Raw genomic sequence first — 17,967 nt, 5'->3', positions numbered from 1 at the left:
GAGCTGATCGACCCTAATTGCTGTCAGATAGACCTGACTTCCCTTTTCTAAGAAGGTTCTCAGTCTTCCCTTACTATCATTCTCTCACACGCTCTCTTCACCACTTTTCTCATTTTGTCATTACATTTTCATTTGCTAGCTTGTTTACTTGTTTGTGGTACATCACTCCTTCCCCCTGCATCACTCTGGCTCTGTTAGCCAGACTGTAAGCTCCATCAGAACAGGAACGCTGTGATACTCCCAATCAAATGAGCCAAGGAAATGTGCCTGAAGAGCCTACTCAAAGAATCTGTCTTTTAAATTCTTAGCCCTTTCTCTATTGTGTTTTCATCACTCCCTCCTCTCCTTTCAACACTCATGAAGTTGGGTTCTCTGATCTGGAGAATTTCTAGGGAACTCATGGAATGGTAAGTGGATTTGTAGCTTTCTCTAGGTCCTTATCAGCATAGACTAAAACAGCACTCGCATAAAGGTACACACTCTCTTCCTTACAACCATAGAGAGGAATACAGATTCTTTCCTTATGCCATCCTCATCACCTGCAATGTATTCATAGTTTGATAAAGTATTCCATCTTTCCTCAAAATATTATTGTCTCTGCTTCATATTGAAAAATGGTATCTGAATGTGTCCCTCTGAAGTTTTCCAACTACCATACTTTTGGTCTTCTATGGAACCGAGGATGCCCATTAAGGGTTACTGGCTATCATTTCTCCATCTTAATTTCTGCCCTCGTCTTCTTTCCCATCCCTGTCTTCACCCCGACACAAACTCCTATCAGATGATGCTAATTGCCTGTTTGCAACCCAGTAAACTAGTCCTGCTAGGATTGACTTTTCCTTTACAGCAACTGCAGAGACCCAAGAACATGAGCAAGGCCATGCTAAGCGGCCATGACTCCTTGGGACTGTGGGTGCCTTTGTAACAGGCCCCTACTATTGCAGTAAAATCAAGTATTCTTGAACCCTGCTTATTACTCTGTGGTTGACTCCCACTTTATTTTGTCTCCAAGTCCTATACCATACAATTGTACCTAAGGCAGAGAAGGGGTTAATAACAAATTTCCAGTTACTACACAGTTGTCATTCATCCCGTCATTCTGACCTGAGGTGGGAGTCACCCATGTCTCAGTCTGATGAACTGGAGCAGTGGTTCTCAACCTTTTTCCCATTTGGAAACCCATCACAGGCAATGTTCAAATGCATCACACACTCCAAAGGGCATTCGCAGGGTTACAAAAGCAGTAGCTTTAACTCTATCCCTTTCTCTTCCACTCGAGAAACCATATAAGATGCAAGCTGAGTGAGGGTGGCATTATTATAGAAATCATCTTGAATTGTTCCAATTCATAACAAGTTAAACATTAGCGAAACTTTGGAATCTAATAATAAAAATTTAGGGAACACAGAACATACTTTACAAATGATTGCACATCAGCATCCTGCAGTCATCTAGAGAAATGTGATCTAGACATTATGGTTATACCCTGATTTTACTTACTTGTGCAAGTGTGAAAGCACAGGATACTGAGGTAGGAGATAAGATTCAGCAAGAGGGAGGCCTGTCTGGGTTATGTGTATGGTCCATCCAGTGCCAATTTGATGAAAATAAAGCTGAGGGTTGGGATTACCCTGGAGGTCCAGTGGTTAAGAATCTGCCTTCCACTGCAGGGGATGTAGGTTTGATTCCTGGTCAGGGAACTAAGATCCTATATGCGGCAGGGCAACTCAGCCACATGCTGCAACTTGAGAAGTCTCAGCTCTGCAACTAGAGAAAGCCCATGCCCCACAACAAAGACCCAGTGCAGCCAAAATAAAAACAAAGCAAAAACAAACAAACAAAAAACAGGTTAAAAAACTGTTTTGGGGGGCTTCAGAGGGAAATTAGAGAAATTTGTGATGAGGTACACACAAGAAACATAGGAGGTACTCAAATCTTTGCTGAGTTTTGAAAACATTCTCGAACCAAACTGGCCAAATGGATTCTGTACGGTGCTGAAAGCCTTTCCCTCAAGAGTGAAAACTTTTTCTTATTCAAACTTTTTGTCAGTGACTGGCATAGCACTGTATCCAACTAAAGTTAGTGATTCTCAAAGCGCGGTCTGGGGACCTGGGGGACAGGAGGCCTGGAAGGTTAAAACTCTTTTCAAAATAATACTAAGATGACATTTCCCCTTTTCAGTATTATCCTGCCACAAAATATAAGTTCATTGATTTCAGATTCCACATTGAAAGTAAATCTTAAAAATAATCACTGTTGAGTTTTGATATAAAATCAAAGTAGAGTCTACACAGTTATCTGAAAAGGCTATAAAATATAAAAAGTATTCCTCCCTTTTCCAAATACTTATCTGTGTGAGGCCAGGTTTTCTTCATATGCTTAAACCAAAACAGTATATTGCAACAGACTGGATGCAGAAATAGACAGGAGAATCCTACTACTTTCTATTACGAGATTTGCAAACTTGTCAACCAATGCCATTCTTCTCACCAAATTTTTTTTGTTTGTTTTGGAAAAGAAAGGGTCTTTTTAAAATAAAAATATGTTTTCATAGGTTAACATTGGTAATGTGCTTACTATTGCTATTTTAATATAAACTGTTTTTAAAGTATCTCAGTTTTCGTTCCTAATGTGGTAGATATAGACAGATATAACCCACATAAACCAACACTCTAGGGTCTTCAGTGGTCTTTACAAGTGTAAATTTGAGGACCACTGAACAAAAATCTTATTATTTTTTATGATAAGGAGATGAAAAATATATTTTATCTTAGTGTAAGTAAGACTTTCTTTGAACCATATCCTAATACTAATCATTTCATCCAGAGCCCAGGAACTGATGTCACTTGACACCCAACTGAATGCTGTTTCTGTATTTTAGGGTACAACATCTGATAGACAGCTCAAGTCCACATGGGCCATTTAATATTACAAGGTCATGGGGCCAACCCTGATCTAACCAGTGAATGCATGTTGATGTGGGTTACTTGGATGAATACAACATGGATGAACAGAAATATGTTTTCATTTTAATTGGGGCTATAAAGAAATCTGAAAGTTGTAAGCATACTTTATTCCTGATCCCCAAAGATCTGGATTTTCTGGGAACTGCTCTCTGGAAGATCTTGGCAGTACATGTGTTTCAAAAATCTAGTGTGGCCGAATCATAACTAAACTGAGGATTCCATCCTTCTTGCCAAAATACACTTTGAAGGCTGCAAAGATTTGACTGAAAGTCCTGATTTCCCAGCCCTGAGGTGAAAGCAGAAGAAATGTATCGAGTCTTTGAGTTGTCAGCTTGAAGTGGGAAAGTAGAAAAGGGTCAATGTGCTCAGAGGCACAGTAAAAATGTGATTCGAGATATACTCCTCTGGGCTCTGGTCCCAAACCTGATCACAAATGAAAGTGAGCACAGTTCTTACCTTCTGGTGAAACAGGAGCGGGGTTAGGAAGGAACTGTCTCATGAGCATTTGGGATATAGCAGTTGTGCATAAAAGTTAGAACCTCTATCCTTCACGCTTTTGTGACAATACAGAGCAACAGAAAAACATTTTCATGAGCCTTGAAGTAACAGGATCCACAATTTTATGGACTGGAGTATCTTGGAGACCAGGAATTCTGTTAGCCTCAAGGATAATTTGCTGAAATAATGCACAGATGGGAAAAAATGAGGCTGAACTATATACATTCCTTTTTGCCATTAAATAGGCAATGAAATAAAAGACCACATGGAGAAAAGGGGAAATCCCACCTCAATACATTATTCCCTATTTGTATTTTAGAGGAGGAAGAGAAGTGACAGAGGACGGTCATCACTGGGAGTTTAACTGGTTGGCAGCAGCCTCATATACCTGCTCATGGTATCAGAACCCCACACTCGGCACATCTCATTTAATGTTAACATATTTTAAAATGCCAGTGAGCTTAAGAGTAGCAGCAAGTGACGCACTGTAATAAAGAAGCACGGGGGTTAAATTAAAAGTGGAGGAAGTAACCTGGCCAAAGAAACTGGAAGCAGAGTTCGTTTGTAGGTTTTATTTAGACCTCTGATTTTTCTAGAGGAATTAGGATTCTTTGTTGCAGTTCTTACTTAGCTTGACTGATAGATTTTACTTAAAATAGACCCTAGTATTCTATTCCTGCTATGAACCATAGTAGATTATTCTGTTATAATTATATTTCATTAATAAAAATGATAAAAATGTGCAATATCCAATTAAGAGATGAGCCTATATAACCTGGAAAGGATTACTTTCTTTTCATCATCTTATAAAATTACAAAGCCAGTCTGTTTCTTTGGACAATTAATCAACAACATCCTACCTCTCCTGTTGGTTAAAAATAGCTAAAACTTTCTGTTACATCTGGGAGTACTTCCCAAAATATATAACAGCAAGTCATGTCTCATAACTCCTTTCAAAGAGGCAATGGCTCTGCAATGTATAATTGTCTTCATGCTCATCAAGCCATAGATTTTTAAATACATGGTAAATATTTTGTGGTCAAAACTACTGAGAGGTCATCCTTTGTGCGATTAGGGTCTGGAGAATGCAATTACTCCTGTGCGTGCAACACTGCATACACAAATAACCAAATGCCTACAACTGTAATATATTATGCAGTTATCAGCTACTAAGCTTTCATTTTGGGGTTTTAAATAAGTTAGTGCAAGCCCAGTTGGTTGGCACATGGTATAATTATTTCTGGGGCTAATTCCACACCAGATCTGATTAGAAGTCTCCTACGGAAATAGTAACAGAGGACAAGGCTGCAACTTGTATTAAATATGTACCTGAATCCTACACACCTACCAACTGATTTTGAATAGTGAATCCCTCTCAATTATGGGAATTAAATTACTATATTGAATAGATTGAGGGGGCATGTATTTAGAGAAAAAATTGCTTCACTTTCATATACTTCTATTATCATAAATTATGTAGATAAGTCTCCAGTGCAGATGACAAAGTAGGCATGTTGTGGCCAGCTGAAATCTTCTTTAAGTATTCCCAGGGGAAGTGTATATAATAAAAAGGTATGTTATCATCATTGGTAGCTCGGATAGTAAAGAATCTGCTTGCAGTGCAGGAGACCCAGGTTCGATCCCTGGGTCAGGAAGATCCCCTGGATAAGGGAATAGCAACCCACTCCAGTATTCTTGCCTGGAGAACTCCATGAACAAAGGGGCCTGGAAGGCTACCGTCCATGGGGTCGCAGAGTCAGACACTACTGAGCAACTAATAAGGAAGGAAAGGAATCGTTTAAAAAAAAAAAAGAAGCAGGTATGGTTTGAGAACTATGCCTGTGGTATAGGTACCAGATGACAGTTTAAGTTATTTAAACCCAATTTAATGTTCACAGTCACTTCATAACCTAAAGCATAAATTTTAGAAACAAATACAATATGATCAAAGCCCAAGTATTATTCTCTTGTGAAAATTTGAAATTGGGCTTTTTAAATACTCAGTTGAGAAAAATATCTGAGCTTATTCTTAATCTCTTAGAAAATACATGATTAGCAACTTTTCTTGCTCACCTAAAATGGGTTATTATGTTGTTAACAAGCAAAAACTACTGCAATAAAGGAAATGTTCAAAGTTAGTATGTATTTAAACTGAGCATGAGTAATCTAGAAGAAAACTAATTTTACTATCAGATTTAAAATAATGTCTTCTAGTTATAGTTTCTGTCCAGGTTATTTTTGTTGTTCTTTAGTCCCTAAGTTGTGTCAGACTCTTTTGCCACCCCATGGACTGTAACCCACCAGGTCCCTCTGTCCACGGGATTTCCCAGGCAAGAATACTGGAGTGGGTTGCCATTTCCTTCTCCAGGGGATCTTCTCAACTACTACTTAATTTATATTCAGCAATCTCTTTGGAATTTAAGACAGCTTCATTTAAAATTATATTTTATTAACCAATTTATATTAATATCTGTTACTTTCATAAGTTGACCTCTTTGGAGGCTTGTTTCCTATTAGGCTTTTCTGCAGGGCTGACTGCTTGGGGCTGCAGAGTCAGAAGGTAGGGTACAGGAGGGAAGAAATTTGTGAAATTGGGTTTATAATAACTTTGTGCTTGTCAACACTAAAAGCATGGGGGTCTTATTTCTATTTATAGTTCTGAATAAAATAGAGCCTGCAAGACAAAATTTCCCACATGATATCAGGTCAGGTCCACAATTAGTTGCAGAAGCGAAAGGCTTTTGTACCTTATTCTAAGGACTCGAGCCAGTTAATTGGGTCTGCAATTAGCCTCTCTGGTTGTAATCAATTACAAGTGCAATTTCTGTGTGTGAACTAATTTTGTGTGCAAAAGTAGTCCCACCAAAACAAAAGCCTAAGTTAGAATGAAATTCAGATCTGTCTTACCTCACTTACATCCCAGGAAGGAACCGATTTCTTCCGTGAGTCTTGAAAAAAGATCTAACCTAAAAGTATCTATGCAACTGAAGTATTTTCTTAACTTTTCTACAAGTACTTAGATGTAAATACTTTAAAATCTAGGAAAGTGTACATTACTTTGTTATTACTAATATTTAATTAATTTAACATATCATCTTAATTATATTTACATAATTATTAAAATTTTTTTGCTTCTCATGTGTTAGTTTCTATACTATGCATAAGTACCCAAACTCATATACACAAATAAATTGCAATCCAGAATTCCATTACAATAGATCACTTAATGCATTGCTCTACTTAAAAGGCCTTAATATGTAACATGAAGATTCAATGAGTTTTACTGTTTGTCAAAACTCTATTAAGTCAGCTTGGGAAATTTGGCCTCAACCAAGGAAATTTAACACACTCGACAGATAAAAAGCAAAACAAAACAAAACAAAGATGCAAACACATCCCAAACATTTTGACAGCAGTTGATGTTTTAAAGGAACTTCCAATACACATTTCTGAAATTCCCAATATCATTTTGGCATACCTATTTTACTACTGTGTTGCAGACAACAGCTTTTAAGTCCCCCAATTCATAAATGTAATTAAATAATTACATTAGTGCTAATTAACATGAAACTGCAGATTATTTAAGCGCAAAAAACACTATTCAACTTCTTAATTATTCTTGTTCACACAGCATTTCCTTTTGCTCAGGCGCCCTAGGTGCAAATAAAGCATCCCATCTGCTCGTAATTAGAACTAAATAATTTCAGAGAATGTAGCTTATCATTTTGACTGCACATTTGATTAAAAACAGTGTACAAGCAATATCCTGGCTTATTGGCGTAACAACAACAACGCACACAAGCCTGTGTTCTTCCATCATTAAAGAAGATCGAAAACATTATCTGTTATTTCAGGGGGAAAAAATACAACTTTTTAGTTCATTTCATACAGATGAAAGCGAATTACAGCAAATCACCTCTCCACTGAATAGCAGCCCCCACATAATGACTTTATTTGCTTAATCCCCAAATTAAACGCCGTCTCGAGCGAGGGCCCTGTGTTATTACTCTCATCATGTCGAGAACATTTTCCTGCCGAGACCAATTTGAATAAAACAAGGGGCCTTCCTTGAACTCAATCAAGGAGCCATAATGTGGTGGGTAATAGAGGTTGCTGATAGATTTGCAGGCAAAAGTGTTATACCTAATGATGGGATATGGATAATAGTCCTCCTGGAGGTCCTGATGCGATTCCAGTTGGCTGCCAGATGCTAAAAATCAAGAAGAGCATTGATCAGTGACAGGAAGCTGTAGTGGATTCATCTAGTCAAACTTCAGCTGTTTTTCCACTGTACAGTTAAGCCAGGCATAAATTATATTAATTGATTTAATTACATACTTAAAACATCTTCCCCAATTAATTTAATTAGGTGGCTACATGATGCTACTGGCAGGGGAAGATTAGAGGCAGCTCACTTAATTAACAGAATATGAATGAAAAAAAGAGAAAGCAAACATAAATGAAATTGTGAGCACTAATTAAAAGGCTGTCTGCAAACTTAAATACTTTCTGACAAAGTGGTGACAGCAATGTAGACAAGAGAGGATTTTTTTTTTTCCCTAGCAAATTAAAGTGCCCAGGAGGTATATATAGGGAGAAAAGGTAATGCAGTTAAAACATTGATTTTCTGACAGAACTACCATAGTCAAAGTGAAGGGACTTTTTTTTTCTACAGAAAAATTGCAACAGACTTTGCAGGCACAAAATCCTGATTCCTTATTAGGGCTAAAATATGATGTAGAGACAAATGTAGGGTTTGTGCATTGTACATTAAAGGGAGTGGAGGGGGTAGGGAGTTGGAGAGAGAGAAGGAAGATAAAGAGACAACTTACTGCAATCGTTCAAGCGAGAAATGTTTAGAAAAAGAGGTCTGCCTTAACAGCTGGCAGCCTTGTGTACCTTGGCTCGGATGCGGAAATTCTCCAGGTGTCTCTCACGTGATTCCTTCAGAAGCTTCCTGAGCCGGGTCTTATGGCAATGTAAGAGCCACGCAATGGCGATGACACCTGATGCCCACTTCTGCCGGCGATAAGACAGGAAATATTTTCTTGCTTTGTAGCATTTCCACGTGGCTTGGATCTTCATGGCAGCCTCTGTCTTTCCATCCTGGCCCTTGTACCTCTGTCCCGGAAGATTTAACATCATTTGGATGTCGACTGGGTTCTCTAACACTGAGAGAAGGTCATATCTGGTAAGTTTATTCTTCAGCTCAAACTCTGGAAGGAGAGTTACTAAACTGTTAGCTTTTATTTTGACTTCTGGTATCGCATAGTCCTTGAGAAACTTCTCGATGTGTTCCAAGAGAGAAAAAATACTTCCCCAAGACAAACTGAAATGCTCCTTGAAAGCTAAGAAGTCTGGGGCTGTCTTGTCTACAACACCATTGTAAATAAAAAAGTCATAATCCCACGGTGATTTCTGGGTCTTAGAAGGTGCTGTTGCTTTCATGGCCTGGGGAAGGAAAGTGTCAGCAGAGATGAAATAACTGAATGGTCAACACACACCCTCACATTATCATTTATTACCTGAGAATGGGAGGATAGGAATCACAGTTCTGATTTAATACATACATCATACATGTTGTAATAGGAAAGTCTTGCTGTCATATAACCTCAGACTCATTGCCAGAAGAATATCTTAGAGGTTGCTGCTCAAGGCTATAACCATTCTTACAAAAGTGTTGTAAAACTGATCAAGAAAACTGATCACGTAAAAATCAGGCATTTAGTTCACTTTGATACGGTTAGCTGACCCCATAATCTCTGTGATTTACTTTTCACACATGCATGTGAATGGAAGCATGTCACTGTTTTCTTGTTCATAAATTATCCACCAATCCTGAAAAATAGAATGAAGCCTTTCTTTGCAGTTTCTGCGACACCTTCAGATAAGCCCATCAAAGCTGTCCTGTCTATTCTGAACTTTTCTAACAGATCAGCGCTTTCCAGCATTTTGGAGTTCTTCTTTCACCTTCTCTGAATATTCAGGAGTTAGTTTTATAAAAAGCATTATGTTGTATGTTATCACCCTTGCCACTTTCAAGGTTTATCTTCACATGTTCTTTTATTCTTAAATCTGGACACTTCTTAGGGACATATCTAGAGCTGTCCCCAGGCAGACAGAATCTGAAATTTCACAATTAAAACCAAAAAATATTTGCTTTTCATTTTGTTCCCATCGGTACTGATTGAGTTTTAAGTCATGAAAACATATTACTTTTATTTTTAAATGTCAAGAGGCATTCTCTAAGAATGAGATTATTGGGCAGTTTTTTATTCTTTACATTTTTCTGCATGAAAAAAAACTGAGCAAATGCTATTTTAAAAATAAAATAAGAAGAGATTTGGATGACAACAAGCAATATATGTCACACGTACATTGCTTTAAACAACAGAAAAAAGGAAAAGGAAATTTGTGTCACTGTCTTCTATGAAACTACTTACATTTCATTATTTAAACCCATGGAACTAGAAGAATAGGCATTCTGCCCCATGGTCTAAATGAGTCCTATGGCCTGAGGTGTGAGGGCTGTAGGTGATTCAGGTCCTGCCTTCTTGTTAGTCAATGAGGTATCAACTTAACTGTGCTGACTGCTTCTCGCTAAGGGATTTGAGGAACAGATTGTCTTCAGTATGTCAACATAATCAGGTGCATAAACTCCATCTCTACCAGATTATAGATTATATTGCTCTCTGCATTTTGAAGAATTTTCACAAAACACAAAGGAAAAAAGACCCAGTTAATTTATCAATGACTATTATTCCACAGCACTGTGCTGAGTATTACTACATTAAATTGTTCATGCTTTGTCTTTACTAAACAAATGTTAACTGATATTAACTAACAAATTCAAAGCAGAAAGGTAAGAGAAAAGCAAGCCAAGAGATATATTTATAATAAAACCACAATAAGGAAACACAAGGGGAAAAAAATCACCTTTCAATTCTTTTTCTTTTCTTAAGGTTCCAGGCAGTGGAATAATTAATTAGGCTGCCATCTCAAGTAAAAATGCTGAAAAGCAAGTGTTAAGTTTGAAAGGGGGTACTTTCCTTGAATTTTGAAGCAGACTTTTATAGCAACAAACTTTTGTATACTTTCTGAGTCATTATAGGCATAAGAACAATGAAGAAAGCATTTTACCAAGACTCTAGCCCTTTCTGAGCTAATCAAGGCTCTGAAAGAGAATGCAAACTATTTGGTAGATGGAAACAAATTCCTTTTCCTTGGACGGGCAAGAGGGAGTTAGAGAAGCAATGCCTCCTTCGGCAGACATCAACCCTGGCAGGAAGAGCTCAGCTCCTGGTAGAAGACAAGGGGCACATGTTCCAAAAGCGGGATCACTTGGCTACATTTCTGCCTTCCTTCAAGAAAGAAGATGGAGGGAAGGTTAGAATTCAGAGAAGAATGGCAGTACTTCATCACTGAGGAACAGACATGCAGAATAATCACAGATGTATAGAACTGGCTGGTCCTGCCAGTTATGTGGTTGATTTTGTGAACAAGACCCTGAGATTCCTATAAGAAGCACAGCTATGAACGAAAGATTCACCAGGAAGTCTTGTCTCCTTGTTAACGTTAAACTAGTTTTGAAATTTCTTTTCTTTACAACGAGTCATGTGAAATTGGAGCAACCTTGGGAGAAGTTTAGAAAGGTGTGGACTCTCAAGCCTCTATTGGACAGTGCCCTTCCAGGGAGTAGGTCTAGGGCATTGACATACAGCAGCAAATGCATCTAAGACCTTTTGAAAGAATAGCTGTGCAGTGGGAATGGGGTGACCGAATTGCACAGGGGCTGTTTTAGAACAAAGGGATTACACCTCCCTACCTTCTTGGATGATATTCCAGTAAAGACACGCTCTCAAAGGAAACACACTCTTGGACATCAAATAGACCACTCAGGCACAGGGAAGCTATGGGTTTAGAGTCAGCTAAAGCATAACTGTAGTACATCTGTCACGGAGAATGCCACACTTGGGAACACTTTAGACTTAGAGCAAGAAAAGACATGTCTCTCAAGAGAAAGGCTTCCCAAATTAAAGCAGTGCATCAGCATTGTGAGATCCATTGAGCAGGTAAAGACAAAGCTGCTTCACAGCCTGCTAGGAATAAGAGCCCTGATTAAAGGTCACGCCATGTTTCAGGTTCTGGTTCCTTCTGCTATTCTTCCCTTACTATTTATCTCCATGAACTTGTCGACAATTATTTGTTGCTTTCTTTCCTCCTTCCTTCCTCATTCTCTCCCTCCTTCCCTCCCCCACTCTCTTTCCTTTCTTCTTTTCCTTCTCTCTCTCCCTTTCTTTTTCCTCTCTTTACTCTTCTCCTCCCAGACTCTTTCTCTCTCCTCTCTTTTGTTTAAGATGGGTTGTACTACCAATACAGTGCTACTGACTCAATAGCCACACTGCTTCCTTCTAGCAGGGATGGCTGTCTATTGCGCCATCTGCATACTCACCTAGTTCTTTTCAGGACACCAGTCACACCTTTGTGAGATGCCTGCCCTTACTAATCAGCCCACATAGAGTCCAAAGCTGTGGCTGTGGCCTAACTATTAGCATCCTGTTCTAACTGAGTCAACTAGCTTGGAAATTCTCTTCTTCTTTTCCAAAGTGGAATTACTAACTAGGTGACTTTGAGAGTTTTTGGAGCAGTTATTTAGATTAAAAAATTCGAAGTCTAAAACAAGCAGAAAGGCAGGATGTTGTTGTTCAGTCACTGAGTCAGGTCCAACTCTTTGCAACCCCATGGACTGTAGCACAGCAGGCTTCCCTGTCCTTCGCCATTACCTGGAGCTTGCTCAAACCCATGTCCATTGAGTTGGTGATGCCATCCAACCATCTCATCCTCTGTCATTCCCTTCTCCTCCTGCCTTCAATCTTTCCCAGCATCAGGGTCTTTTCCAATGAGTCGGCTCCTTGCATCAGATGGGCAAAGTATTGGAGCTTCAGCTTCAGCATCAGTCCTTCCAATGAATATTCAAGGTTGATTTTTGTTAGGATTGACGGGCTTGATCTCCTCACTGTCCAAGGGACTCTCAAGAGTCTTCTCCAAAACCACAGTTCAAAGGCATCAATTCTTTGGCACTCAGCCTTTTTTACTGTCCAGCTTTCATATCCATACATGACCACTGGAAAAATCATAGCTTTGACTATAAGGACTCTTGTCAGCAAAGTAATGTCTCTGTTTTTTAATATACTGTCTGGGTTTGTCATAGCTTTTCTTCCAAGGAGCAAGCATCTTTTAATTTTATGGCTGCAGTCATCTTACATGGTAATTTAGAGCCCAAGAAAATAAGATCTCTCACTGTTTTCATTGTTTCCCCATTTTTAGCCATGAAGTTATGGGACCAGATGCCATGATCTTAGTTTTTAGAATGTTGAGTTTTATGCCAGCTTTTTCACTCTCCTTTTTCACCTTTATAAAGACGCTCTTTAGTTTTTCTTTGCTTTCTGCCATAAGGGTGGTGTCATCTGCATATCTGAAGTTATTGATATTTCTGCCTGCAATCTTGAATCCAGCTTGTGCTTCATCCAGCCCGGCATTTCTCATGATGTACTCTGCCTATAAGTTAAATAAGCAGGGTAACAATATATAGCCTTAATGTACTCCTTTTCCTATTTGGAACCAGTCTGTTTTTCCATATCCAGTTCTAACTGGTGCTTTTTGACCTGTATATAGGTTTCTCAGGAGGCAGGTAAGGTGGTCTGGTATTCCCATCGCTTTAAGAATTTTCCAAGTTTATTGTGATCCACACAGTCAAATGTTTGAGCATAGTCAATGAAGCAGGAATAGATGTTTTTCTGTAACTCTCTTGCTTTTTCTAAATCCAACAGATGTTGGAAATTTGATCTCTAGTTTCTCTGCCTTTTCTAAATCCAGCTTGAATATCTAGAAGTTCTTAGTTCACACACTGTTGAATCCTAGCTTGAAGGATTTTGAGCATTACTTTGCTAGCATGTGAAATGAGTGCAATTGTGTGGTAGTCTGAACATTCTTTGGCATTGCTCTTCTTTGGGATTGGAATGAAAACTGACCTTTTCCAGTCCTGTGGCCACCACTGAGTTTCCAAATTTGCTGGCATATTGAGTGCAGCACTTTCACAGCATCATCTTTTAGGATTTGAAACAGCTCAGCTGGAATTCCATCACCTCCACTAGCTTTATTCGTAGTGATGCTTCCCAAGGTCCACTTGACTTCATGCTACAGGATGTCTGACTCTAGGTGAGTGATCACACCATTCTGGTTATCCAGGTCATAAAGATTTTTTGTATAGTTCTTCTGTGCATTCTTGCCACCTCTTAATATCTTCTGCTTCTGTGAGGTCCATACCATTTCTGTCCTTTATTGTGCCCATCTTTGCATGAAATGTTCCCTTGATATCTCTAATTTCCTTGAAGAAAGCTCTAGTCTTTCCCATTCTATTGTTTTCCTCCATGTCTTTGCATTGTTCACTTAAAAAGGGCTTCTTATCTCTCCTTGCTATTCTTTGGAATTCTGCATTCAGATGGGTGTATCTTTCCTTTTCTCCTTTGCCTTTTGCTTCTTCTTTTCTCAGTTATTTGTAAGGCCTCCTCAGACAACCATTTTCCCTTTTTGTATTTCTTTTTCTTGGGGGTGGTTTTGATCACTGCCTCCTGTATAATGTTATGAACCTCCATCCATAGTTCTTCAGGCACTCTGCCTATCAGATCTAATCCTTTGAATCTATTAATCACTTCTACTCTATAATCATAAGGGATGTGATTTAGGTCACACCTGAATGGCCTAGTGGTTTTCCTTGCTGCTGCTACTGCTGCTAAGTCGCTTCAGTCATGTCCAACTCTGTGCGACCCCACAGACAGCAGCCCATTAGGCTCCTCTGTCCCTGGGATTCTCCAGGCAAGAACACTGGAGTGGGTTGCCATTTCCTTCTCCAATGCATGAAAGTGAAAAGTGAAAGGGAAGTCGTTCAGTCATGCTCGACTCTTAGCGACCCCACGGACTGCAGCCTACCAGGCTCCTCCGTCCATGGGATTTCCCAAGCAAGAGTACTGGAGTGGGGTGCCATTGCCTTCTCCGAATGGTTTTCCTTATGTTCTTCAATTTAAGTCTGAATTTTGCAATCAGGAGTTCATGATCTGAGCCATAGTCAACTCCCAGTCTTGTTTTTGCTGACTATATAGAGCTTCTCCATCTTCAGCTACAAAGAATACAATCAATCTGATTTTGGTATTGACTATTTGGTGATATCAGTCCATGTGTAGAGTCATCTGTTGTCAGAGGGTGTTGGAAGAGGGTGTTTGCTATGACCAGTGAGGATGATGATTACCTATATCAGTAAGTCACAGATGTGAAGCAAAAAAGATAGGCCCAGTATTAGCTTCTAAAATTCAGACATAACCACCTCAAAGAAAAATTCCAGGAAAAAAAAAAAAGGCATGTGTTTAAATCTAATCTGAATGTTTTCATCAAAAATGTTATTTTCAAACATACGGATAGCATGTGGATATAGGATTAAACTGTAGCCAAGGATCTAAATTGAATTTAAACAAGATCTCTTGGTGGTAAATGGTCCAGTTTTGGGGATAATCCAACATGGATATCACCTTTAAAGAATGATTTGCCTAGAAGGATAGACTAAACCACTTTTGAATCTATTAGCCAATGTTCAGTTTCTCAAACAATCAGACATATCCACTGGTAATTAACTTAACCAGTTCCACTGTGTGAAAAAGATTAAGTTCTTCCTGCCATTATGGCTCTAATGGAGAGCTTAGTTCAGAGTATGAATGGAGTAACCTCCAGAGATGGAGAATTCATTACTCCCTGATGACCAGGGATGCCGTTTGTCTGGTCTGTTCTTTAATATTCATTAAGAGTTTACAGTGTGTTAAGGTTTGTACAGAACAAACACCAAGACCTCAGCCTGCTAGACTTGTCTGAAAGATACATACAATATTCAGAGACAACAGCTGACCTCATCAGGGTTCAGGAATTGAGCCCAATCACAGACCTGAACTTTAGAGCATGAGGAGTCTTGAATGTTACTGGCCTCACCTTTAACCCAAATAAGATATTGTGGGTCCAGGGAAATGAGCCTTGGCCTTGAAGTCTGACCAACCTGGGATCAAGTCCAAGTCAAGTCTGCTACTATGTGCTATGTATTCTTGGACAACTTACCATCTGCTATAGACTAAATGTTTGTGTCCTCACAAATTTCATATGTTGAAGCCTTAGTCCCCAGAGATAGGGCCTTTGAGAGGTAATTAGGATGTGAGAGTGGAGTCTTCATGATGAGGTTAGTGCCCTTATGAGAAGAGACAAAAGAGATCTCTTTCTCTACCATGTGAAGATACAACAAGAAGGCAGCCATTGTTAAACCAGAAAGAAGGCTCTCATCAGAACCAGCCAGTCTGGCACCCTGACCTTGGACTGCCAGCCTCCAGAACTGTGAGAATTTATGTTTGCTGTTTAACCCACACACTCTATGATATTTCATTATAGCAGCCTGAGTGGACTATGACAACATCCTTTCTGACACGTTTCTTATCTGTAAAAATGAGAGGGTCCTAAGAAGTTATTTGTGAAGATTAGAATATATGTAAAGACTTTTTCACTGCCTGTTAAACCAACCCTGATGAACATGCCAGAGAACCATGGTATGGTGGAAAAGTGATGGATCTGAAGAAGACCAAGGATCTAGATTGTCACCACCTTCCTCTGTGGCCTCTGTAGGAAGTCACTTCTCCCATGGGGTTTCAATTTACAACAGGGCACTTCTAATTTTGACACTCTATGTCTCTCTGACTTACAGTGTTACCTCTCCAGTACTACCTGTGTTTAATACACTCCTGGAGCTAGTGAGGCCATCAAACTAAAGGCAAACATCTCCAATAACTTTACTTCATGTACCATGAAAGACACCCAGGTTTGGTTTTTTTCCCCCCTTTTCTAGCTTTTATACAGGAAACTCTAGCAACTTACAAACTATAATAGCGAAATAGTAACTGCACCAACTCTGTGTAAAGATGGTCATGGGGAGAGAATCCCAAAAGGAGATAATCCAGTATTTTAAGGTCAGCAAATCAATAGAACCGCTCTCAGTTTGTAGGACATAGAAACTGCATAAGCCTTAAGGGTCAGTTAAAAGTGAGAGTCAGAGCCCTTCACCTTTATAAAGAGACTAAACAACAAAAATAGAGAACTCATTGAGTTGAGTGTAAAGGCCACTCAGATCAGCAGCAATCCTCCAGGGATAATTTCTGTAATTGTTTTGAAATCTATCTTTATTTAAATGATTTTTCCTGAACTCTGAAACACTTCCTGAGGAGAAAAAATATCCTCATCTCTGGTTGTATTCTTTTGGAGCAGAACCACTCAGTGGATCCAGTTCTGACTGAAGATCAAACAACAAAATCAAGGAGATTTTTTAAATAGATGGAATCTATATTTAGTCAAATGTAAAGTTGCCTTTTCCAGAAACATTTTGTTTTACCGCTGCATTGATTTCATCTTTCTTGCTACCCTTCTACTACTCTCTGAGAGAATGTGACATAGTTCAGGGCCTCTTGGACAATTATGATGGATGGGAAGAACCTGCTAAGGATATGTACTGAATAGGATGGAAATTCAGAGCAGCCTGGAGTTCTAGTTTCCTGAGAAAAAAAAACACATTATCATTTTCTCTGTAGGTGAAGGAAAAATAGCAAGCCTTCAGAAGGTCCTCTATCATCACCAAAGTAAAGTCTGACGTGACAATTTTCGTGAGGAAAAATGTATGTACAGCAAGTCCGTTGATCACAGATCACTAAACACTTGCAAAATTCTTATAATACCTCATCTTGTCACGCTCTCTATACCGACATATATTGGACAGTCTAAAAGGTTCGTTCAGTTTTTTTCCGTAAGATGGCTCTAGCAGAACTTAGTTGCCCTCAACTTCATTTGAAACAATTTTGTTAGAATGTATTGTGACAGCTATCATATCAGGTGCATTAAAAAAAAAATCAAAATTGGTGAATTTTCTTTTTTCATTTTTTAAAAAAAGAAATTTGGCTGTGTTGGGTCTTCGTTGCTGTGAGTGGGGGCTGTTCTCTAGTTGCGAGGTGTGCAGGCTTCTGGTTGCGGTGGCTCCCCTTGTTGCAGAGCACAGGGTCTAGGCACGTGGGCTCATCAGTTGTGACTTGAGTGCTCTTGAGTGCAGGCCCAGTAGTTGTGGTGCATGGGCTTCGTTGTTCTGCAGCATATAGGATCTTCCTAGACCAGGGGCTGAACCGGTGTCCCCTGCATTGCAAGGTGGATTCTTAACCTCTGGACCACCAGGGAAGCCCCCAAATTGGTGAATTTTTTTATAGCCATTTTAATATTGAAGATGGAAGAAAAAAGACATTGTGGTATATTATGCTTTATTATTTCAAGAAAGGTAAAAATGCATCTGAAGTGCAAAAAAAGATTTGTGCAGTGAATGGAGAAGGTGCTGTGACTATGGATTTTGTCAAAAGTGGTTTGTGAAGTTCCATGCTAGAGA

At 39.1% G+C, this 17,967-nt stretch overlaps 1 protein-coding gene across 1 annotated transcript in view; it reads right to left on the bottom strand.

Moving 5' to 3' along the window:
* Window positions 1-17,967, bottom strand: part of IQCH (IQ motif containing H) — a 236,982-nt gene that overhangs the window by 118,711 nt on the left and 100,304 nt on the right. The window contains 2 exon segments of the mRNA XM_019968175.2: window positions 7,608-7,674; window positions 8,364-8,915. Coding sequence (XP_019823734.2) covers window positions 7,608-7,674; window positions 8,364-8,915 — 619 coding nt within the window.

The sequence above is a fragment of the Bos indicus genome, chromosome 10 (assembly GCF_029378745.1).
Source record: "Bos indicus isolate NIAB-ARS_2022 breed Sahiwal x Tharparkar chromosome 10, NIAB-ARS_B.indTharparkar_mat_pri_1.0, whole genome shotgun sequence".
In the NCBI taxonomy this organism is placed as follows: domain Eukaryota; kingdom Metazoa; phylum Chordata; class Mammalia; order Artiodactyla; family Bovidae; genus Bos; species Bos indicus.
Note: the sequence above shows the minus strand (reverse complement) of the source record. Positions and strands in the feature narration are given on the sequence as shown.